Below are 25,912 nucleotides of genomic sequence, written 5' to 3'. Positions count from 1 at the left end.
TCTATTACTAGCCTCCAACTCGAGGTGCTTGTTTGGCCCTTGCACTGATTTCTTTGCTGTGCCAGCACTAGCATTTACTTGACCATGCACTGAAGGGGATCAGGGACTTGATCCATCAGAGAAAATGACCCAGAAGGCGGCGTTGTTATTTCAAGTCAAATGAGGTCTCTTATTTCCTTCACTGTACAGCCACAGGAAAACTTGGGCTGGCACAAAGCAAGCAATGATGAGGAAGTAGTCAAACAGCAGAAGTGAGAATCCGAGACATTAAATCTCCTCTCAAATTCTGCTGCAGGTTATGGACTCCTCTGCCATCCAGATCACAGTCTGCACGTAAACATACATCCTTTTAATCCATCTTGGACTGAAAAATAAAGCAAGTGAGGCAGAGACTTTCTTGTTTCTGCCAACTGTGTTGTGGAAACAGCTACAGCAAAGGGATGGGGTAGACAGCTGGGGAGTGGCAGCACTGTACTTCACTATAGCTGTTTGATTCAGTGCAAAAATCAAGACCTTTAGACAAAAGAAATAGTAAAGCTGCACGGAAAACTTCAGTTCTGGTTTAAGCATCCATTTTCTTTTGCTCTAGAACAATCTGAAAATCTTTTAAACATACCAAGTTGATACACATCTTAAGCAGTCCCCTTCTCTTAGTGAAAGGACAGGTTTGATTAAGATCTCTGTCTCTTTATCACACAGGAGCCTATGTAGAAGCTGTATTGCTGAAAAACTACCAAAACATATATTTTACTAAAATAATATTTCATTATTTGATGAAAAGAGATGAGTAGTGGAAAGCTGTATGAGAAACAAAGCAAAACTGTACCACCAAATGTACCACTGTCTTGCAACACTTGAGTGGCAAGCAGATCAAGAGAAGCGCTTAAATCCAGGCAGTAACTGTATTACATTTATTTTAAAATACAAATGAAAGCATGTCCCATTAGGACTTCTAAACCACCATATTTTTAAGTCATAATCTGTATTTGCAATGTAAGTGTTAAACAAAAAACAACTAAACAAAAAAATCGTAAGACTGTGCACATACAAGATTTAACTTTTTACCGTCCTGCCTCTTTCTTGGGCTTTCCAGACAACCTGGCGTTTCATTTCAAGCTTTTCCCTTAACTACGACTATTGAAACATAAACTTAAAATTCTGAAATTCTCAAGTTATCACAATATTTTATGGAAAACATGAAATTCAAAATAAATTGTAATGTCTAGGAAACGCACTCAATTTTTGCCCTAAATCTTACAAGCAAACGTGTTTGTTTTTTGCATATCACAAGCTGCAAGTTTTCCTTCATATTTATATTCATACCAACTAGCAGTAAGTACAAGCCAGTCAGATACAGGTGAACTTCATAGATATTTCACATTGTAACTGTAAGTAATTGCATTTTCCATCAAATAAGTTAAATAATTAAAGCACAAATCTGATACTCTTACAGTATAAGTACATGATGACAACTCCTCCTAGTGGAAGCACATCTGACATAGCAAAATTCAGAAAAACACAGATTTCCTAGGTATAATACCAGGCTTTTGCTGGTACTGGCTAGCTTTGCATTTTTTCTACCCTCTTTACCAATTTTAACTGGACTTATCCAACTTTTCAGTACTACAGAAGAACACGTATGGGCTTTTAAGGAAGACAAAAATCACTTCACTTTAAAGTTTGTTGCTATAACAGCATAACATGGTTTATTTATACACATAAATGAGAATCAGGTTTCAAATGAATTTAAAGTAATCTTTTACTGTAGGACTACGTCTCACCACTACCTCTTAAAACTTTGGATGAGACTAATCTGATGCAGAGTAACTTACATGTATCGTGAACAATGAAGCTCTGCTGATTTACTGCTGCCGGGAGTGCAGCCCTCTGTGGCTCCTTTTTCGTTCCTCTTTCACTCATATTTTGTATCAGCTGTGCCAGGAATGATTTCCATGTGAATGAATCCCCCGCATTTATCTGAATAGACTACTCTGTTCAACCAACTCCATCTCCAAAGGCTCAAACTGTCACAGACATTACCATGCTGTTCAGCCTGAATCTAGAGGAGTGGCTTTTACAATAATAGCTCAGAGCAGACAGAGCTAGTAGGAATATGCAGTATCACACAATGTACTGAGCTGACTATCAATACTCTCATTCATTTATTTTAATCCCTGATTTGCTTCATGTTTCCTTTTTCAAATAATTGTTTTAAGCTATCATAATCAATTTTTTTTTCGGTAAAAAACATGACAAATTGTTGTGAAGGACTTAAGGGTACTGAATTATTTGAAAAGAAACCATTAGCATAAATATTGTTGGCAGGTTAGGCACTGAAGTGACACTTCTAACCTGGATTTTTACTGCAGTCTGACGTTTAGCAAATCTATTACAGACTACAGATAAACAAACACAAAACATTACTCAACTTGTATATGCTGTTTCTGGCCAATGTTTAGGTAAAGATAAAGACTGTACAAAATACCAACTGGGACTTAAATACGTACTGACTCAGCAACTCAGCAACCACACAGCAGATTGTCATTCACAGATAATTAAAAGGTTTGCCTTAACATCTACACAGACTACTGTGTCAGAATAATTCAGTTACATGGAATGTATCAATTTTTCTCCTTGTGATACAGTTCTGTTTTCCAGACATTTCACAAATAATGCCACAAACACTGAGTTACTCTATCCTTAAGTCGGATTTCAAACCAGGTATTTTCAGTTGGTAGGCAGCTAATACCTATCACCAATACCTTATAAGAAGCAACTAAGACAGTGGTTCATCATTCTTTACGTACTGCTTATGGAAGGCATAGACTAAACACTCTTCACATAACAGAAGTGCAACTATCTCCACTTCATAACATCAACACACTTTTAATTATTAAGTAGAAGCTCTAAAACAGAAGAAGCAGTTTTTCACACAATCTTATTCAACGGGGAACATATTGTCACAGATGCTCTAGGTAACAAAAGTATAAGTGAGCGTAAAAGACAGTACGTGCAGAGAAAACAAAACAGCAAAATCAAAAACTATTTAAAACAAAGACACAGAGACAACCAAAATCTCTGAAAGTCCTTACACAATGAACTACCAACAGCTGTGGTGATATCTGGGGTAGTAAGCACTCCTGTATACTTGGTTCTTACAACACTTTCATAAGCATAAGCTTGTCCTATGAAGTGACTAATACACTTCTGCAGATGTGTATTCCATGCAGATATTTTTGCCTTTCACTTGGAGTGATGACCTGGCACAAACCTGCTCCACTAGTGCAAGTTAGTTCCAACAATTTTTAAAGTGTCACTTTGCGCCTGCAGACTTTTAGCAGTACTTGATCTCACTTATTGGCAATTCCCTAACTCTATGCCCAGACTAGTTCTTGTCCATCCTCCTGCAACCAGCCTAAATTTAACATCAACAGTGTACTGTGTATGCTTATTGATTGACAGAAATGGTAAATGTTCATGCCTGATGCAGGTCAGATTTGCCCTGGCAGGTGACCTGACGGCAATGAGGTGATCAAGTATTAATGAACTTGGCAGATCACCAGAAAAGACTAGTACAAATCTCCAAATTCATTCAGTACATGCAACTTAGCAATACTTTGAAGATTAGGGCTAGTTGTAGTAGTGTTTATATGATGCAGATGCTAGTTAAATAAATAAAGAGAACTAATATCATCAAGCACTTCTACAGAAAACGTTGATCGCTACAGTCTAGTAAGTCTTTCCTCTTTCTGAACATCTATGTGGTCTTTTGTAGCTAGATGGGAATTTATTCTAACTGCACCTGAAGCCAATCACAAGCACCATGTTAGTGCAATGCGGAACTTAAGCTAGTATGCACTATTGAAAAGACTCCACAGCTGCTTCTCAGCATGAACAGCCAGAGCCTATAATGTACCCAACAGTAACAGACTGCAAATGCATATGTCATATAACCAGAAATCTGGTTAAAGCTAGCATGGTAAGCTCTCTGTGAGGAGAGGGGGTCAAGAGGAAATGAAATTACAGCTGTGATTCCAAGCTAAAATTTCACTGTAGACTAATCCAATTTAAAACATTATAGTCCTGCTTCTTCTAGTTTGTCAGCCATATCAACCCACAAGTTATTAACCTCCACTGCACCAAGTCTACCATTTGCATGGTCAAATGCTAAACTGGATATGTGAAATGGTCCTCTTTTATAAAACAAATAAAACAAAACAACTGCCCCCCCTGCAGAGTGTGCATTTTTTTAAAACGTGCAGATCCAGGACCACTCAAATAAAGAGCCTGTCTCAAGTTCTTTACTATTTACTACTGCAATAGGTTTCTGAAACGTTTTATCATGGAATAGATTAGTCTTCACCTCTTCTGCCCTTCAGAATGGGAAGGAAATAGTAAGATTGCTGTATTTTTGTAATAAGGCTGCTTATACACAATATTTGACTTTATACACACAGAACTCTTGAATCAGGCCCCACAATTTTTTGTTTAATAACAATATGCTTTTTATTTGCTTTCTGGTGCTTGAACTTTTATGATAAATTTAGGTCTTTCTTTCAAGTTGTGCCTCAAATAAGGTAACTTTTTAAAAAAGGCTGAGATATTCACGTGACCAGTTAAGTCTAGGAATTGAGCGCTATCTGATCTACAAAATTAAACTTGTTATAAGAATCAAACTGGTAGCAGTAATAATAACAAAACAGAGCACAGGTGTGTGTTTGCTAAATTATGACCAATGGACAAACGCATGCTCTCTTTTCAAGTTGTGCTCTATTATGGCCCTATATTGCAGTTCATTGCAGCGAAACACAAAGGACCGTGTTGGCACTCCTCACATACGCCAGTGCCAAACCAATCTTTTCAGCTTAAGAAACTCATAAAGGTGGTTTGAGCAAACCCAGCCGATTTTGCATTGAAATAGATTAGAACAAAAGTCTCAGCTTATCTAAGCCTGGTTTCTCCTCTCCTTTTCTGCGACAGTTTAGTAGTCTTGGGCCTCTCTACTCTGCAACCTGCCTTTGCTCTCACGTACATGTGTTCTTACTTCTTGGCTGCTCTAAACTTCTGAACTGTGTAGTTAACAACAGGAATTGTCTGTTCCTTCCCTCCTTCTCTCTCCCTCTCACTCCTCCCCATCAATCTGGTACCCCAAGCTGCAAAGCCATGCCTGGTACATTTCCCTAGCCATCTATACACTCATTTTTGTTGACTTTTATTTTACAATTTCAACCACAACCCCTAATGTAAATTACTTCTATTTATTTAAATAATGGATTAAGAAGAAAAGACACTAAACAAAAAAAATTTCATATTGATTACTTAGATTATAACTGTTCCAGTTAATTACAGAATCTCACAAAACCAACAAATAGAATCCTAGTAACAAAATATACTTAACCATAAGATCTAGGAGAACAGGAAAAATACATTCCTGCTAAGCCATGGTGATTTCATTTAACATAAAAGACTTATTTTGTAACTTTTTACAGTAAATTAAATTACTTGGAAATAATAATATTTCTTCCTTATAAAACATAGCAAACTGATACCATAGCAAATGACATTTTGCTAGAAAAAATTCTAGTATTATTTCTAAAGCAAGTGAACAGCAAAAACAGCTACTGCTCAAGATGTCTGGTTACCAAGCAAAGATAATGAAGCAATAAGAACTGTTTATGGGTTTAGAGCAGAACATAACATACTAGCTGCTACCTCCAGATATACTTCATAAAGCTGCATAATAACCGATGACAGAAGTATTTAACTTTGTCTGAAATGAAAAATAATTTAGTTGTAAACTCAATTTCCTCAGAAAGTAAAATCACTCACTGATCTATTTCTTTTTAATCAACTTATCATTACACAGGAAAAAGAAAGAGTGCATTTCCTGAATATGATAAATAACAACAGAATCCTTTAGATTGATAAAGACCGTTAAGGTCATCAAGTCCAAAGAAGCAGGCTTATTAAACTATTGTATTCAGTGAGAATCATCTATAGAGCACTGGGCACAAAGCTGGAACAAATGCAGTTTTAACCTAAATTCTATTTATTTTTACATTGCTGTTCTCTCCTTCTTCTAAACTGAATGTCCTTGCATAGATTACATTTAGGGCTATAACTCACAAGACCAAGTAACTTGCACTGAGACAGCTAGCAATAAAAAATTTCTGAGTATCATTAAAACTTGGGCTAACAATTGCAACAGTTCAGAAGCTGCTTTACGGGAAGCTCAGCCATAAAGGACAATATGGGTCGTAATCTCATCAGTCTTCTTAGGAAGTCAATCTGCCTGCAAGAATCAGACAGATCCTTTACTTACTAAATTCTAGCATCTGATAATATGTGCAAAAAGCAGTATCTTATTTTTCTACTACACCTTCGGACACAAAGAGCTAGCTGGCTGAAATGTTAAGATACTTAGCTTTTAGTTCGAGAACACATTGGTGGTGAGTCAGGAATTTCTTTGAATTGACCAAGTTTACTTGCAAAAATACTACCAGTTGTATTTTTGTGGACAGAGGGCAAGTCTGATAAACAAAGAACAATTTCCTTTCCCTTTGAAGATATGGTAAAGGCAGTGCCAGGATTCCTAGGGCCAGATAAAAAAAACACCACAGGTAGATAAGGCAAAATCCTGAGCCTGTCTAAACTTGTGATGCCAATTCAAATTTGTTCAAAGTATTTTTTATTAATTTTGCGGTAGCAAACTTCATACTTTACCAAGTCTGTCTACACAACAGTTTTATTAGTCTGCAGATAGCCCAAAGGATTCGTTCTCCTTTTCTGTTTCCCTTCTATTCCTTGATGAAGTGTTAGTGTATCCAAGCCATGAATTATGTTTAAATGAAGGCCTAAGTTTGGATTCTATTGATTACTCAGTCATCACCACTGAGCTTTCCTTACCTGCTGACTTCTGTACTGTGGCATTCCTCACAACAAGCTTCCATCGACACTGTTGCGCACCAAGCCTCTTCATCAGAAGGCTCTCCAGTCTTGCCTCACCACATTGTGTAGCAATCTGCTGCAATAACATAGCACCAGTGCAGAGACAGGATGATCCATACTGCTGCAGTATAGGACACCATCAAGTGGAACTTTGATTCTCAAGTGTAACTTACAGGAACTCAGCTGTGATTCGGAGCAAAGCTTATTACTTCAGCCAAGCCCTGAATTTGCACCAATATCTAAACACCTGTTGAGTGACACAAGTGTATCTTAGATAGTGTTACAATCCAAACGCATTGCAGGTGAAGCATTGGGCTTCCACCTGCAGTATGATTTTGCCTTTGATAGCATTATGTCTGTAATCTTGCAAGTACCAGATAAACTCTTCATCACAAATTTTATGCTGTATCAAGTACAACCTGAAAGGAGTGCTTCAGTCCTTTTAAACATTTAAGTTTAACTCATTAAACTTTTTCTCTGGCATCTGTCTGAAGCTTCCGTATTCTCATTAGAAGAGCAAAAGAAGACAGAAACAGCTCATTTACAAGTCTATGCAGTAGTAACAGCAGCCCTCCTTTGATATATTTTCCTTCATTTATACTCCACCTATTTCTAAGTGTTTACAATACAATAGTAAATCTGCATGCAAAAGTAACAGCAGCAGTATTCCAGACAATGAAACTAAAACAGATTCTAGCTCATCTCCTGTCCTGGAGGGCTTGTTTAAATATACAGGCTTTCAAAGTGAGCCTAGGTTAGGCTCACTGTGGGGGAGGGTCTGTTCTTTATCCAAACAAGATGGTAAGCAAGTTTCAAGACCGACAGCATTGCACTGTAAAACCTGAAGTTTATTAGCACAAGTATCCATGTCAATCTTAAAAGTCACACTAACATTAACTGATACATCCAGAAATCTGATGAAAGAAGTACAGCAGTCTGTAACACAGTAGTCATCATACTAAGTGTGTAGTTGTGAAAGGACTATATTAAAGTCTCCTAAGAACACTAGGCTACAATATAAAGAAATCTTTCCATAAGAGACTTAACATTGTAAGGAAATTTTCTGCTCTCAATTCTAACGATGTGGCTAGGCATGAGTGCAGAAACAGAGCTTGTACAAAGAAGGACAGCAGAACACCAATCAAGAACACTGCACTTGAGGACTTCTGCCTCCTATCTGTACGAAAAATCACTGAGAGCTCTTCTTTCCTTCACTGAAATGTTAAGATATTATTGATGGTTCCTAAACTTCATGGATGCATGTTTTTTTGTAATCCTGATCTTTTAAAATTTTAAGTCATTCCCTCTCTAGGTATAACTAAACAACTCTATTTTAGCTCCCTCCTCAAACCATCTTGTCCTTTTACTTTTCACTTTTTCTCTTACACATTCCTTCCTCCACTTCTAGAGAAGTCTTTCTAAAAGTATTTTCAAAAAGTAGGAAATAAACTCCATATTAATGAGAAAGGCACAGGCAGAGAAATGTGAGATGCAGAAAGAGGAAGAAAAACAGAAGCTAAAACTAGCCAAATGAAAAGACACGGAGAAAATTAAGCTGAAGCTATTAAAGAGAGTAAAGAGAATAGAGAACAGGAATCTAGCACAGACCAAAACAAAGATCTGAAAGCCTGCAATAAAGCATAATTAGTGAAAAAAAACTGACACATAAGAATGACTAGATTTTTTTTTTCTTTTTTTCCCCCACCATTACATGAGCAATAGTGCAGTTTTACTAGCAGAACAGTCTGTAAACATATTAATTGCTCTGGAAGCAGATCAACACTTGGCTCGAAAATAGGTTTCAATTTTTTAAAAATAAGCAATTTTTCTCCCCATTGTTAAAAAAACCTCCATACTTGAATTGTATCAGTTGGTATGCTGTCTTTTGACTGAATCCCTGTAAAGTGATGCCTTTTTCAAGGCAGCTTTTTGATTAGCTTTATTTTATCAGGTCTTAAGGGAGAGTTAGCAGCAGAGGTGTGGGATTTAAAAAAAAAACGTTAATATCCTGAACAGTTGTGATGTAGGGTAAGAAAAAGGAATGTACACTGCTGAAATACAACTAAGTTCAGACAAGCAAATGGATCACAGATTTAAAAATAACAAATCAGTCTAAACCAGATCAAACCACTACTTGACAGTGAAATTTAGGATTAAAAATCTCCACATTTTTAATCTTTTAACTGTGTAATAAAACACTGATGTTTCTGCCGCTTTTTCCAGGTTATATTATGTTCTCTCTGTCACAAAGCTTCCAATAGATCCTCACCATTAAGCATTTTCCAGAATGTTAAGCTATGCCATTTCACAATTGCTTTAAGTAACTGGTTTAAGGTCCTTTGCCAATGCAGCAAGTTCAGAATAATCTGAAGCCATAACTGGATTTTAAGTTTTGTTAGTTGTCTAGAGATAAGAGTAAAACAATCAGATTTGATTTCTAAAGAAGAAATCACAAAGATATCAATCCTCGAATATACGGGTATGTAACACATCCAAAATACAGGCATCAAACAGAGAGGCCAGTGGAAGTTAAGGATTCTGGAGTAAGGACTGGTATTTTTAAAAGCAATTTTGGTATTTAGTATCTAAATATTTATTATGCAAAAGTTCAAAATCCTAGATGTCTCTCATTTGGGAGAAAATAAGTATTGTTATGGAGATCATACGATCAGACGATCTCTGATAGAATGGAATATTCAGCTACCATTTTAGAGAACTGATGCAGCTATTCCATGAGCAGTCTTCCAGTCCATTAATAACCACAGCCCTCCCTAGAGGTGAATGTCAAGCTTTCCAGACATTCTTCTGTGCCAGCTTTGTTGATGCTCCTTAACTCTTCTTCTCAGGATGAGACAATTACCTCAGCTACTGGTCAGTGATGTAAGATGCAGAGATGCCCCAGCCAGCTCATACATTCAGTAGGATCATAGCGATATTTTGGGAAATTTTAATTTAAAAAACCCCTAAACTTTATGGTAAGTAATAATAGGGTTTTTTTCAAAAGTTACTAATAACAATTTACTCTAATAACATGAATTAATAAGGTTAAAAACAATAGAGATTATAGCCTTGCCATTTCTTGGATCATTAATTCAAGAAAGAAAATATGTAAAAGAATTTATTCTGTTCTCCCAAAATTATGTCTAAAAAGCGCATTCTGTCAAAATAGGGTTATATTATTTTCTTAGCAAGCTATCCAGACCTAACAGGAGGTTAATAAATACAAGGCAATTCTGTGACATAATCCAGTTAAAGATAATTGTACAAAAGATCATTCTTTACTAAAAAAAAAAAGTCTCATGCATTCTCGCTAAAGAATGTTTGAAATGGAGTTTGTTCCTTACTCCGTTAACAAAAAACTGTGCAGCAGATTAGATGTTTACCCATATTTCTGTATCTGCAAAATGAAGTTCACATACAAATCAGTGTACTTATACTGTAAATATACAACTCAAACCAGAGCCTATGTGCAATTTCAATGGTCATAGTGAAATTACCCCCTCTTGGGTCTAATTATAAAGCCAAATTAATAATTTTTACAGGAAAGATTTTTAATAATTATCTGTAAACTCTTATCAGTGTGTTATATGTAGTGAACAAAAAAGCCATGACCTATTCCAAACAAATTCCTATTTCTTTGATTTGGAAATCAAGACAGTTATCTTTTATAGTAGTATTTTTCTCCTTAAAGAGTATCTGCCTGCATACAAAGTGAGTCCTTTTTTAAAAAAAACAAAACAAAACCAAACCTACAAACACCACATCCCCCAAAACCAAGCCCAAACAACCCACAACACTCCTCAGTCTACTATACCTTTTATATCACTGTTATGATAATATATCAGATAGCCCTAAATTCAACTGTTTGAAACAAGGATAATACAAAAAGAGATCAACCAATGTGAAAAAAAGAAAAACAGTGTATGGAAGAAGTGAAATGAAATTATAAAAAAATAAGATTTTTTTTCTCATTCAAAGATACAAATTGTTTATGACGATGGAGAGCTTCTAAAGCACAACCATACAATATTCAATAAGTGTTATCTATTGTTCAAAATCACTCAACTTTTACTGACTCTCCAAAACTACCACTAGGTTCTATAGTTGAAAAAATATGCATGCAACAGAGAACTGCTATAGCAATCCTAATGATGAGAGGATTAGAATGGAAAGTGAGAGCACTGGACTTTCTTTTCTGGCAACATAGTTCATATCCCAAGCAAGACAGTAGGATAAATGAACCAGAGTGCCTTCATTCATTATCCAGCAAACAACACACCACAAAAGATCCATACATTATGCCAGGAAAACACTCAGCCAGAATGAGAAGCCTTGGAAACAGAAATTCTTGACTCAGAGTCTGGTTGAAGGTCACTGCTCTAACACTGCAAAGTTCACTTGATTTGCATTTGATGTATTGATACGTAAAGGAATTTCTGAGTTGTGTATGATCTTTTATTGCCTGCAAATAATACAAAATTGGAGGCAAATATTAACCTTTTGGATTTTGTAGCTTGGTGGAAGGTGACTGAAAGAAATCCTTCACATTACTGAAGGAACTACCGAAAATATATAGATAAATTCTAATTTCTGTTAAATTAAAAAAGAAAGTCTCTGTATAAAGGAAAACAGAGTCAGATTTAAAGTTTCCAGTTTCCACACCAGAACTTCCCTACAAATTAATAAGCCTACATCCAATTTGCTAATTCAGATCCTGCTTAACAGCTGCAGAAAATCCGTCAGCTAATTAAACGTGATGAACTGATGTTCACTGATTCACTATCTCCCTCTTATTTCAAAATAAACCTATGCTACATTGATTTTTTTTAATTCCATGATGCTTGAATCAAATGAGATTAGACACAGTTAAGAAAGCAGCACTAATCTGATGTCATTACTCCAACAAATAAAGTGACAGGCCTTTCATTAAAAATATACAGAAAAGACTCCAACAGTGACTAGATTATTTTCCTTCTTTACAGAAACCCTTTCATATGACAAAAAGAGTTCCTAGCCTGACATCCAATTATAATTCCAATCATATAATTCACTGCAAAGCATTACACAATCCTTACACAATTTGGAGGTGTAACTTACTCCAGGAACCAATAGTGCTCTTAGATATGTATCTTCAATGCACAAATCAGGTAAGTGTCTCAACATTGGTACTGTGGATTGCAATCAGCTGCTGTGGCAGAAAAAAAGAAATTATGGGCATGAAAGTAATGGTTGCTTTCAAAAATTTTAGACTTAGGAGTTTATTATTTGAATTCAGTTTATTACTGAGTGTGACCAAAGAGGAAGACACAAAGAAGCATTTGCTACTTTACAAGCACTTGAATGAATGGGGTGCCATAGGGTGCCATGCTCGACCTTGTGCTCACCAACAGGGAGGGGCTGGTGGGGGATGTGAAACTAAAGGACAGCCTTGGCTGCAGCGACCATGACATGGTGGAGTTCAAGATCCACAGGGCAGCAAGGAAACTACATGGCAAGCTCTCTGCCCTAGACTTCAGGAAGGCGGACTTCGGCCTGTTCAGGGACCTGATGGGCCAAGTGCCATGGGAGGTGGCCCTGGAGGGAAGAGGGGCCTAGGAAAGTTGGTCCATATTCAAGGAGCACCTCCTCCAAGCTCAGCAGAGGTGCATCCCGATGAAAAACAAGTCGGGCAAAAAGGCCAGGAGGCCGGCGTGGATGAGCAAGGAGCTCCTGGACCAACTGAAAGTGAAAAAGGAAGCCTATAGAGGGTGAAAGTGGGGACAGGTAGCCTGGGAAGACTACAAAGAGGCTGCGCGAGTGGCCAGGGATAAGGTAAGGAAGGCCAAAGCCCTGGCAGAACTGAATCTGGCCAGGGATATAAAATGTAACAGGAAGAGCTTTTATAGGTACGTAGGGGACAAAAGAAAGTCCAGGGTAAATGTAGCCCCCCTCCAGAAGGGAACTGGTGTCCTGGTTACCCAGGACATGGAGAAGGCTGAGGTTCTCAATGACTTTTTTGCCTCAGTCTTCACCGACAAGAGTTCCTGTCCCACCGCCCAAGCTGTAGAAGGTGCAAGCAGGGACTGCGAGAATGAAGAACTGCCCATTGTACTCGAAGAGCAGGTTCGGGATCATCTGAGGAACCTGAAGGTGCACAAGTCCATGGGTCCTGATGAGATCCATCCGCGGGTCCTGAGGGAACTGGCGGATGAAGTTGCCAAGCCACTGGCTGTCGTATTTGAGAAGTTGTGGTGGTCTGGTGAGGTCCCCGATGACTGGAAGAGGGGGAACATAACCCCCATTTTTAAAAAGGGGAATAAGGAAGACCCAGGTAACTACAGGCCGGTCAGCCTCACCTCTGTGCCTGGCAAGGTCATGGAGCAGATTCTCCTGGAAACCATGCTAAGGCACATGGAGAGCAAGGAGGTGGTTGGTGACAGCCAACATGGCTTCACCAAGGGCAGATCGTGCCTGACCAATTTGGTGGCCTTCTATGACGGGGTGACGGCATCGGTGGACAAGGGACGAGCAACTGACATCATCTACCTGAACTTGTGCAAAGCTTTTGACACTGTCCCGCACGACATCCTTCTCTCTAAACTAGAGAGGCATGGGTTTGATGGACGGACCACTCGGTGGATAAGGAGTTGGCTGGATGGCCGCACTCAGAGAGTGGTGGTCAACAGCTCAATGTCCAAGTGGAGACCGGTCACGAGTGGCGTCCCTCAGGGGTCCGTGCTGGGCCCGGCCCTGTTCAACATCTTTGTCGGCGACATGGACAGTGGGACAGAGTGCACCCTCAGCAAGTTAGCCGACGACACCAAGCTGTGTGGTGCTGTCGACACGCTGGAAGGGAGGGATGCCATCCAGAGGGACCTTGACAGGCTGGAGAGGTGGGCCCGTGCCAGCCTCATGAAGTTCAACCAGGCCAAGTGCAAGGTCCTGCATGGGGGTCGTGGCAATCCCAGGCACAAATACAGGCTGGGCGGGGAATGGATTGAGAGCAGCCCTGAGGAGAAGGACTTGGGAGTACTGGTGGATGAGAAGCTTAACATGAGCAGGCAATGTGCCCTTGCGGCCCAGAAGGCCAACCGCATCCTGGGCTGCATCAAGAGAAGCGTGGCCAGCAGGTCGAGGGAGGTGATTCTCCCCCTCTACTCTGCCCTGGTGAGACCCCACCTGGAGTACTGTGTCCAGCTCGGGAGTCCCCAACATAAGAAGGACATGGACCAGTTGGAGAAGGTCCAGAGAAGGGCCACGAAGATGATAAAAGGGCTGGAGCACCTCTCCTTACGAGGACAGGCTGAGAGAGTTGGGGCTGTTCAGCCTGCAGAAGAGGAGGCTCCGGGGAGACCTGATAGCGGTCTTCCAGTACCTCAAGGGGGCCTACAAGAAAGATGGGGAAAGGCTGTTTAGTAGGGCCTGTTGCGATAGGACGAGAGGTAATGGTTTTAAAATAGAGGGGGGTAGATTTAGATTAGAAATTAGGAAAAAATTTTTTACGATGCGGGTTATAGAACACTGGAACAGGTTGCCCAGAAAGGTGGTGGAGGCCCCATCTCTGGAAGCGTTCAAGGCCAGGCTGGATGAGGCTCTGAGCAACCTGACCTAGTCAGGGATGTCCCTGCTCCTTGCAGGGGGGTTGGACTAGATGACCTTTGAAGGTCCCTTCCAACCCTAACCATTCTATGATTCTATGATTCTATGAATGCCCATGCAGACAGAAGACATTCACTAATCCAGTCCACCATTATAATGGTGTAAATTGCTGAACGATTTTCCTTGACTCAAGTCTGACAAATATTGTCTGAGAGTATTCTTTAGCCAGAGATGTGTATCTTCCCTAGCTGGTTCATGAACTAAACCCAAGTTTAGAAATACACTGCAGTTCTTCAGCAGTAGGGACTATAAGGTATTATTTATCTTTTCAAAGTAAAAACAACCTAAAAATATATGTCATTCAGTTAGTCTATCTTATAATTTTTGCCATCCAAGCAAAAGCACAACATCTCATTTCTTGAAGTCAAACTTCTAAGTTCATAAAATGCAAGTGCCTCTATCAATAGTAGTTGCATTTTGGTTCCCCTTGTGTTGAAGCATGCTAGCTGCAAGACTTTGAGGAAATGAGCTTGAATAGAGGAATACGAGTGGATCCTAAAAGCTTCAGCCTGGATAAAAACGTCATATAAATAGAGAAATTATAACATTAATTGCACCATGAGGTCTTGCCTACGAATGATTAACGCATTTTGAAGTTCTTACTAACGTCTTTCTTTGCTGACAGCGTGGCATATAAAAATAGAAGAGACAGCCTCTGAACCCTACACATAGAGCTAAAGCCAAGACAAGCAAGACAAGGACATGACATAAATTACTGCTATAGCTAAGTAAAGTTTATCTGCATACTTAAAAATCTTTCTTTGACAGTGCCAGCCGCCAGTGAGGGGAATGTGTTGCTATCACTATAAGGAAAGCTAGAACAAGGGGCATTCTGGTATTACAGTATCATGGTGGTGAACATGCAAACAAGAAAAGTCTGAGAGAGATAAAACCAGCAATGTTTACAAAAGGTATATTATGTATATAACACTATTTTCCTAGGAATTCGTGAATATTGTATTGCACTTCGGCACCCTCTGGTGTTGACTGGTGCTGAGAGTTAAAATTCTGAGAAAAAAATCCACTCTGTAATGTTATTAACTGTGGAGATGCTCCTGGTGTATGTAAAGAACAGGATCTTATTATTCTAAAGCACAGAATTGGTGCTCCAAAAATAAGAAATATGCAGAAGCATTAAACCAAACCATGTAACTTAACAGCAAGAAACCTTAGTCTGAACATCTAAGAAAATCCTTGTATTTTTTATATACTTGGGTGAAAGAGTTCCTTCTTTAATATCTCTTTGCTTAAAATTAGTTATTTATCATCAATAGGTTCTTTGTCTGATTTCAGTTATATACTTGCTAAAAATAAGATAATTACTGCAACATTATAACGAATACCTCTTTTTAGCACAACTCACTGTATCATCCCTCACAAAGAAGTTGATGCTTGTGCCATGACTGCAACATTTTTCCAAGAGCAGAAACAAGTACAATCATGTGAAATGAGCTCTAAGCACTACCGCTGTAAAAGTGGGAAAGCAGGCATTACACCAACCAGGTATTACAGCTGTTGTTTTCCTAAGCCTTTTCTACCATACTGCAACAGTATTAGATCCCAGATATTTACATGCAAACTTGTCTATGTAGCATGTTTCAAATCATTTCAATCCCTCTTTGTCTCTCTCAAAGCAATCATTGCATCTTTTTGTTTGATAGTAAAGTTGACATAACACTATCAATTACAAGAAAAAAATTTATTCAACATATTCGTGTATTTTTCCTCAAGACTCTCCCCTATTTTTTCAAAGGCACTTGAAAAGAAATGTTAAAATAAGATTAATTTTATCATCCAAATAATTTAGATTGATAAATTGACAATATATAAAACTAATTCAGATGTCTGAAAAAAAAAATTGCCCTGAACATTATACAACACAAGAAGAAAGATTTGCATTACTTAAATTGCATTACTTAACTTGCAAATAGCTAACATATACAATTTTTATGAAAAATGCAGACCATGTAAAATCTTATTATAAACATTTCTTTCTCAGAATATTACATTATTACACAGAAGACTTTTATCATATTTTCTGTGGATTTGAGAATACCTCTTACTATTATATGATCACATTTATTTTAATTTCTGACTTTAAAAAACAGTACTAGCATACAAGGAATAACTGCCACAATTAAGATCCAAGACTAAGATATTTCAGAATTTTAGACTCACGAAAAGTTCGTTTGGAAACATCTGCTAGCACACCTAATTGCTTGTTATTAATCAGTGAGCACGGATTCATAATGTTCATTCAATGGTACTGATTAATAAATAGACATACAACAGTTCTTACCACAGAAGGAGGTTATCACAGTCTACTATGTACTCTTAAAGTGCAACAGCTTCTTGGCAAAAGACACACCTTGAGAAGTCCTATTCCCGATCAGCAGCCGGACCTGCCTAGGAGACAGCACTGATGAATCACAGTGACTACAACTGAGCAGAGAGTTTCTTCTTCTTTTTTTTTTTTCCCCCGCCCAAATCAAGGAGAAGCTGTATACTGTGTTGAGTGAACTTTTTCACATCTTATGTTTAACTACTATTATTACTTTTCTACTAGGTGAAAAATGTGCCAACTATTTGCCAATGAACCATTATGAATTACAGAAGTTCTTACTTTCAGCTAAGAGTTTTGCAGTCTCTTTCTTAAAAAATATTTATTACAAACAAATTTCTTCAAAAAAAGTTTACTTATAAACTGGAAGAAAAACTTTAACCCCCTTCCTCTCCCCAAAACCCCCAAACAACAACAACAAAATTGATGTGTTTGCATCAATGTGAAACTATGCAAAAGCTCACAATACCCTCCACCAATCCAGAGCTCAAGATTAATAGGAAGAGGTTAACTTATCTACTCCAGGCATCAGATTACATTTTATCAAGTATTATTATTATTTGATTGTGGAAGCCACTTAGGAGTTTCAGTTACGATCATTCCCCACTCACCTAGGCTGTATATCTGCCCTGGAAACATGTACGCTCTCAAAACCTAGATGTATAATTGCATCACTTTGCAATTATTTATCCAAGTGATTTTTTCTTCTAGCACAGGTGTATTGATCCTAATTAGAAGACCACTGTATTAAGAAGTTATTGATCCACGTAACAGTCACAGGACAGTGCTGCATGTACAGCTTGGCTGTCATACCTGTGCTGTGTGGCACATTTCCCTTAGCTGCAGGATGAACTTACCCAGCTAGCCAGCTGCAAGAGAGGAGCCTGCAGGCAGCTCCCATTCAGTACTGACAATCACATTGCCTGTGTCCCCTTGTATTTCTCTAAAAGTGCAGTAAACAGTTCTCAACTCAGGAAGGACATAAAATTATCTACACTATCCTTTTTCTTTACAGTGTTAGCTCAAATAAATGGTATTTTAAGCAATACTTTACAGTCTGAGTTTCTTCCTGACTGGGACCATAACAAACCAGTGTCTCCTGGTGCAGAACAACAGTTCACTAGATTGCTTTTAGGTACAACCCCAAGGAAGAGAGTTATGATGTCAGGAATGTTGAAATCCATGAGTAGAAAACTAATGATTTTACCATTAAAGTTAAGTTACATATGGCTTGCAGATGTAAATTCCCATGCCGGATGTATGTCACACAAGCTCTGCCAGAACAGAGATTGCATAACAATCTGAATTTCTGATTTTATGAAGAAGCAAGTTCGTACAGGCTGTTGGGGACTGATTTCATCATGTTCTACTGGGGATCAGCTGCACACTCACCTCAACCCCATTCTGCACCGCAGGAGTGAAGACCCTGAAAGAACAATCTCAAACTGAAGCCAACTCCCTGTCAAAGTTTTATCAGCACCATGAACATTATTCTCTTTCTCCATAGCCCAGGTCTTTATGCTTCTCCTCTGCCCCTTCTTTTGTTTGCCTGGCCCTTCCGCTATACTCTCACATCTTCCAGGGATTCCAAAGTAACTCCTCTGCCAAGTTCCGCTATTCCATTTAAACTCTGTGAATGTTACTTCTCCAGCCTGCCTAGAGATACCATTTCTCATGCTTTCACCAAATGCTGTTTCACTCTTTTCTCATTCTGATTAGTAACATAAATCATACAACTATCTCTAGTAGGTAACTGTTTTGCTCAAAAATAAGATGCAAAACCGTCAGCCAAAAAACATTCAAAGAACATAAGGTGTCTATGTAACTAATACCAATTACATAGCAATTAATACAAAGCGCCCATTTCCCTTCCAAACTAGCCTTGAATTGGATCAGTGTTTGAATGTAAATTAGAAAGCCATATTCCCACTTTTACACATACAGGAGAATACCTTGTCAGCAAAACACTCACAAAAGCAAGTGACAAGCTTATTGAAGAAAGGCCGCTTGTATTCAAATCTGATTGAAATGTCTGGGTGTAAATGTCTACTGAAATCTCTCTGTAATGTGACGGTTGTGCTGGTATTTCTCTCAGCTTTTTCAGACTACTTTTCTGGATTCCACATCCTAGTGATTGCAAACTTGAATATTTACAAAATTAACTACAGTTGTTTATTGCAATAATAATAATATTTACATTATTTCCATGGAAGGTGATGGCAAAACATAAGAGATCTTGCTGTCAGTGATTCCTATAATTTCCAGATATCACTGACTCTGGAAGTTGCTTGTTTTGCTTTGCTGCAGAAATGACTGGTACCTACTACTAATTTGAACAAACCAAGATAAACCTATATAAATGTATATCACAATTCTGAGCACAGGAAAGACTTTTTTTTTGGTTGTTAAATCAATGCTTACTGTCTGCCAGCATTTTAGAAACAGAAGTAAAACTCTCTAAAAGAACAAAGGACATTATTTTACTTCAATGCTAGAATTGAGGAAAATTCACTGCTGATTTAGACTGGCAGAGCTAACTCTGCAGATTCATCACAAAGAAACCTTTGTGGCTGCACTGTATGCACAGAAGAGCCTTTGATGTGCAAGCTTTTTGTTTCTGTAACTTCTGCAGGGTGATAAGTTGCATTAACTTCAATGACCGTTTTTTTTTTTGAGACAAAAACTGGAGAAGAATATGGAACAGCAATTGAGCAAGGTTTAGCTATAAAAATCACTTCCTCGTTCAACGTTCTTTCACCATGGTTGTTAAAAAGGAGAAGAAAGTTTTACTAACAGATTACAGAAGTACAGAATCTGAGTTTGGTGTTTGCTTTAAGCTAACTGCAAAATTGCAACATGGCATTCACTTATACAGTATAGTAAATGACTTAAAAATTACTTTGTTTACAGATACAAACCATATTGTTTTTTTTACATCTGTCAGTCTTGAAGCACTGATCAAACTGTAATATTTTAGAAAACAATATACCAGTATACAGTGCAGCTGCCTATTTAACATAGTCATCCCAATTAAGATTCTTGAGAGTAAATTTTAATTTAATTGGTCTATGGGGAACTTTGCTGTTTTAACTTTCCTCAGATACATCTGTTATCTTCAACACATGATAAATTAAGTCTTGCAACTTTAATACAAATTAGCCAGATTCCAAGTTGGCCAGTAAAAGATGGTGAATGTGCCTCAAATCATGAGTATAATCTACTGTATCAGCAATAAATTTGGCAGATCTACAGTTCTGAAAATATTAGTCAAACAATATCATACATATATATACTACATTTAGGTCCCTTCCTACCCTAACGATTCTATGATTCTATATAATCACCTTTGTTATACAATTTTATAGATGGAAAATAAGAAAAAGAAGGATAGAACAGAACTCCAGACAGGTAACTTGGACCTGTCCTGGCTCTGCTAGTGACTGGCAGATGTATTTGACCAACCATGAGTTAGTCTACCTACAACGAGAATCCTGCAATCTATCTTGTTTTATAAAACCATTTTATATCACTAAATTGAATTTTTAAAGGCTAGAAATTAGGAAGAAAGTCACAGTCAAAGTATACATTCCAGCTAACTGCTATGATATTTCTGATGTTCAAAATCCCAATGACATCTTAGTTTTCTAACTGTGCACAGACTTCTAATTCCTTCTGTTTGCCTCCTATACTGCAAGCATTTATGTACGGGCACTTAAGATAGGTCCCCAGCAGTGCTGCTTTCACAGAGGAAGAGTGAGATCTTGCCTCAACATAAGAACATCTCTTCACTGATCATCACTTCTCTTTAGATTATGATAACGCTTTCCCAGGATGTAATCTCTTCTATCCAAGCCTCTTCTGCTCACTGAAGAGACACCTGGGCTTCTGCAACCTTCACCTTCCTATATGTCCTTGGTGCTCATGCAGATGTGCAGCAAGAGGCAAAAGTCTAAGGACCAGACAAGCCTTGGTAGTCTCTCTACAGTATCCTGGATCCAAGCCCTAGCACTCAGCAAACATCCCAAAACATCACAGCAGGGTAGCAGATGGGTGCTTCCATTCCCTAGAGATGGTAATCTCCAGTACCTATCAGCTGTCTTTTACTCTTATTGATTTTTGGTTCTGGTTCAGGCTCAGTTGACTCCAATGTCTCGCCCTGATGAGCCCTTGTGCATCCTCACTTCCTCCCTGGGCACCACACTTGTTCTGTGATTGCAGCTCTGCAGGCAGAGAAGGAGCCTTCTCTTCAGGAGCCAGAAATAACAAGGCTCCAGCCCCCTCCATCTTGGAATTGATTTCTTGTCGACCTCTTCTTTCTTCTCTGATGGTACAAAGCCTGCTCATCTCCTCTCACAGCCCCTTTTCCTTCGTCAGCTTCTAAGCCAGAGCCCACCTCCCACAAGGTGGCCACTATGTCCACCCCACATTCACAGAGAAGCACTAGACAGCTAGACACCCCCTGAATGGTCTCTCTGAGTAATGCCATCAATTTTGGTATGGCTCTTAATCAGAGTGATTCTATATGAGAAAATGAATTCCTGCCATATGGTCACTCAATGTCATATTTGCTTACGCTTCATCTCAAAAGGCTGATGTCATATGTTACGTGTCATGTATGGGGTCAAGGTAACAGGCAAAAGATTTTTGGAACCGACAAAATAGCAGTGAGCACAACTACTTTGTTTATAATAATGCCATTGAAGGGATACAGAAGTTTCCAAATTTCCCAGCAAAACCAGATCCATTCTATCAATATTCACCATGCAACTTTTTTTTTTTTTCTCCTAATATTTCCCACACAGACCTAAAGAGGCTAGCCAAGGGTTTTGGGGGCGGACTGGGGAGGGGGGGGGAGGATCTGTTTGGATTTAACTCTTCTTTTGGGATTTTTACATTTAATATATGTACTCTTCAGTGTGATAAAAGCTGTTGTTACAGAATGTTTCACGATTGCACACCTCTTGGTCCTACAAACTGGAGATGTGACAGAAAATTGACAAGATACATTGTTTACTCATAAAAATATATATTCACATAACAAGATTTCATAATCAATGTTTTTGGAAACAAAGGAAAAAAGACAAACATGCCCTTTTCACATTAAGAGCTGCTTGTGTTATTTATATTCAGGTCACAGCAACAATGAGAACTAAGCATTTGGCTAGCAGCCTTTAATTTAATTCTGTTAAAGTGAATTTCCTCCCTTTTTCATCAGAGAATAATTTACAGCAGACTGCAACCCAAACAGAATAAAAATCACAGCTTCCTTATCTGCCTACCATTACCAATAACCCACATAGCAAATAATCTACAGTTATCTTTCAAAAAAAAAAAGCATTAAAAATGTTATTTTTGAAAAACACATATAATACAGTAAACATATCTAATTCAATATGTGAAAATTTTTCCTAATCCATGAATAAAATAGCTAGCTGTAATACAGTTGTGAATTCTAAACAAGAAGTATTGACAGTGTTGTGGATAATAGTTTATAAAATTTGAAAATTATATTTCATAGTTAACCCATACGATGCACATCACCCACTTGTGAATCTGAAACTCCTTTGTTCCCATTTATTCGACTTCCAAAGTATCAAAAAGGTATACCATTCCTTTTCATCAAAGTATCACCCCTGTCATTACACTGGCCACAGACACACTTCTGCTTCACACCATTCATCCCATCCATACCTAGCCTATGCAGAACCCTCAGGGTCTCTGTTTGCCCCTATGACACAAGATTCAATCTACTCCTGCTCATCTCTGATCTACGCTCTAGTACTGATTATACTAGAAAAAAAAAAAAAAGTTGTATTTCAGATTTCTACCTGTATAAAAGAGAATGCTCATTTTCACAAGAAGTAAATCTGCAGTTTCTGTAACTCTTGTAAAATAGCATGAGCTTCGTTTTCCACCTGGCAGATAGCACGCCAGGATGCAAGATGCCTAAGACAGTAGTGATGTCCTGTTAGCAACATCTTTTTGTTCAAAGGAGCTGGAGTATCCACAGACAACTCCTGTAGTACAGACACTTCATCACCTTCCCTGTCCACTGTGTGCATGTGAACCATGAGCTGCTGAGCATCTTCTCTGCACAACTGTGCCTTTGCAGGGCCAGGGGCTCAGTCACACTCCCTTCATGCCATATGGGAGTAAAAAGTGAGGAACGTGAAGAATGTCAGCATAGACTTAAAGGCTATGGGCACTGCCTGAAGAGTTAAGTCAATTCCACAGAAATATCATGGAGCTCAAATTCTGCAGAACACTGAGTTGATTATCACCATCACTTTACCCACAAGAAAATGTGAACGGCTTGCCAAGCCATGCTGCAAGGCCAAGACAGACATGGGATTAGAATTTGAGAATTCTTGGCACCCAGTCCCTTACTTCATATTGCACACTGACTTAAGCTACAAAAATCAAATTCATAAATTGTGATACAGTTCTATTAAGTGAATATTCAGGTAGATAAGCCAATTTAAAAATAAACCTTTAAAATACAATCCACATTTGCGGTTTCTAAAAATCCACAAGATAATTTTGCTGAAAATTTCCAGTAGAGTAAAATCAACATACTTTTGAAACAGATCTAGTAAAAACTTGTTGCAGGAGGGAGAAGAAGAGTATATACATAATTCTGGGCTAGATTCCCAGCCTGTGTAATATTTGTAATTAAAAGACTGACAAAAGGACACAATTTTTAAATAGCATTGTGTCTGCAATTAGATCAGAGTCAGTGTTCACGTTATGCTGAGTCAGTCACATTCACAACTGAGTGAAAAGCAAAATTTAATCAAGAATAAAAGCTTTTCATCCTTTTAGAACATGCTTGGCCAACTCTTTCCAGAAATGACACAGACTACACACAAACAACCTTAGGGACATGCTTACTAGCCAGCGGTGATCCAAACAGTTCACAGGATACTCTGACCCCACAATAACTTTTAGCTGTCAAGAAAAACAACCCACATAGTACTAGTGCCACACTCTGGGAAATCTAAAAAAAAATCACAAAAATCCCATAACATTAAAGTATCCCTCATCAAACAGGCAAGAGTCTGGGGCCATTTCTCTTCCTACCCCCCTACTCAGAGGAGGTCCCAGTCACTGTAGATTAAACACTTTTCCCCTGAAAGAAAGGTAATGACAACAGAGCTTGTAAATTCAATCAGATCCGAATCTCGTATAACTTAGTGATTCTTGGTCTGTGTTTACTGTGGCTGCACCACAGTTGGTCAGCTTGAGAGTGTACCTCCAATGCAGTGCTTGCTGTACCTCCTGAACCCTTCCAGTAACCCCTCTAGTTTCTGGGCAGCATTGCAGGAGCTATTTAATAATCAGCCAGCTCACACGCTTGGGCTGACTGCTGGCCACAGGTGGACTAGCTGACTTCATGGGAGTCACAGGGCCAGTGTGCCTGCATCACCTGAGTCACCTTGGTTATTCATAACACTTGGTATCTCAGCCCTTCATGCAATGGCTAATGGACTGTGTATCCTAATCAGCTGATTTTACATCAATTTGATTAGCTTCCTGGTTCCTCAGATTTTAGGGTGCACTTATTATCACATTTTTCTTCACTCTTATGGATACAGATACTTCTAAATTATTATTAAGTGAAACATGATGCAGCTGGATGGCCGCACTCAGAGAGTTGTGGTCAACAGCTCAATGTTCAAGTGGAGACCAGTGACACATGGCATTCCTCAGGGGTCCGTGTTGGGCCCAGATCTGTTAAACATCTTTGTCGGTGACATGGACAGTGGGACAGAGTGCACCCTCAGCAAGTTCGCCGATGACACCAAGCTGTGTGGTGCTCTTGACACACTGGAAGGGAGGGATGCCATCCAGAGCGACCTTGACAGGCTGGAGAGGTTGACCCGTGCCAGCCTCATGAAGTTCAACCAGGCCAAGTGCAAGGTCCTGCACGTGGGTCATGGCAATCCCAGGCACAAATACAGGCTGGGCGGGGAATGGATCGAGACCAGCCCTGAGGAAAGGGACTTGGGAGTGCTGGTGGATGAGAAGCTCAACGTGAGCCAGCAATGTGCACTTGCAGCCCAGAAGGCCAACCGCATCCTGGGCTGCATCAAGAGGAGCGTGGCCAGCAGGTCGAGGGAGGTGATTCTCCCCCTCTACTCTGCCCTGGTGAGACCCCACCTGGAGCCAGCTCTGGAGCCCCCAACATAAGAAGGACGTGGACCAGTTGGAGAAGGTCCAGAGGAGGGCCATGAAGATGATAAGAGGGCTGGAGCACCTCTCCTTACGAGGACAGGCTGTGGGAGTTGGGGCTGTTCAGCCTGGAGAAGAGAAGGCTCTGGGGAGACCTGATAGCGGTCTTCCAGTATCTAAAGGGGGCCTACAGGAAAGATGGGGAGAGACTGTTCAGTAGGGCCTGTTGTGACAGGACTAGGGGTAATGGTTTAAAAATAGAGGGAGATAGATTTAGATTGGATATTAGGAAAAATTTTTTTACAATGCAAGTTGTAAAGCACTGGAACAGGTTGCCTAGAGAGGTGGTGGATGCCCCATCCCTGGAAATGTTCAAGGCCAGGTTGGATGAGGCTCTGAGTAACCTGATCTAGTCAGGGATGTCCCTGCTCCTTGCAGGGGGGTTGGACTAGATGACCTTTGAAGGTCCCTTCCAACCCTAACCATTCTATGATTCTGTGAGATTCTCACCAAGCGATTTCACTGTATAACCTATGCTACAGAGCAGGTCTCCTTCCATCCCTGCCTGCTCTGGCCCTAGCTCGCCTTCCTGAGTGACCTGGTGCCCAGCAGTGGGAGAGCTGAGCCAGGGAGCCACCCCCAAAAGAGAAAGCCATAGGCTTCACTTGGGCTTAGCATTTGGTTTTGGAGAGGGCTACAGAAAGAATAACCTGATACTCTTGTCTTTTGGGGTTTCTAATATGCTTATCCTTGATTTAAAAAAATAACATCAAAAACTTGTTTCAAACCATAGTTACAGTTTTTAAGGGAAAA

At 39.2% G+C, this 25,912-nt stretch overlaps 1 protein-coding gene across 3 annotated transcripts in view; it reads right to left on the bottom strand.

Moving 5' to 3' along the window:
* The window catches only part of BCAR3 (BCAR3 adaptor protein, NSP family member), a 104,583-nt gene that overhangs the window by 76,847 nt on the left and 1,824 nt on the right, over positions 1-25,912 (bottom strand). The window contains exon 2 of one of the 3 annotated variants that reach the window (XM_086753359.1): positions 16,886-16,992. Coding sequence is in view for 1 of the 3 variants with exons in the window: in XM_086753357.1 (XP_086609483.1) it covers positions 6,907-7,036 (130 nt within the window). In the remaining 2 variants the exon portion in view is untranslated. Of the gene's footprint in view, positions 1-6,906; positions 7,194-16,885; positions 16,993-25,912 lie in introns of those variants that run through there. The other 2 variants (XM_086753360.1, XM_086753357.1) reach the window with 2 other exon arrangements.

This window comes from Chlamydotis macqueenii, chromosome 8 (assembly GCF_036417535.1).
Source record: "Chlamydotis macqueenii isolate bChlMac1 chromosome 8, bChlMac1.mat, whole genome shotgun sequence".
In the NCBI taxonomy this organism is placed as follows: Eukaryota; Metazoa; Chordata; class Aves; order Otidiformes; family Otididae; genus Chlamydotis; species Chlamydotis macqueenii.
Note: the sequence above shows the minus strand (reverse complement) of the source record. Positions and strands in the feature narration are given on the sequence as shown.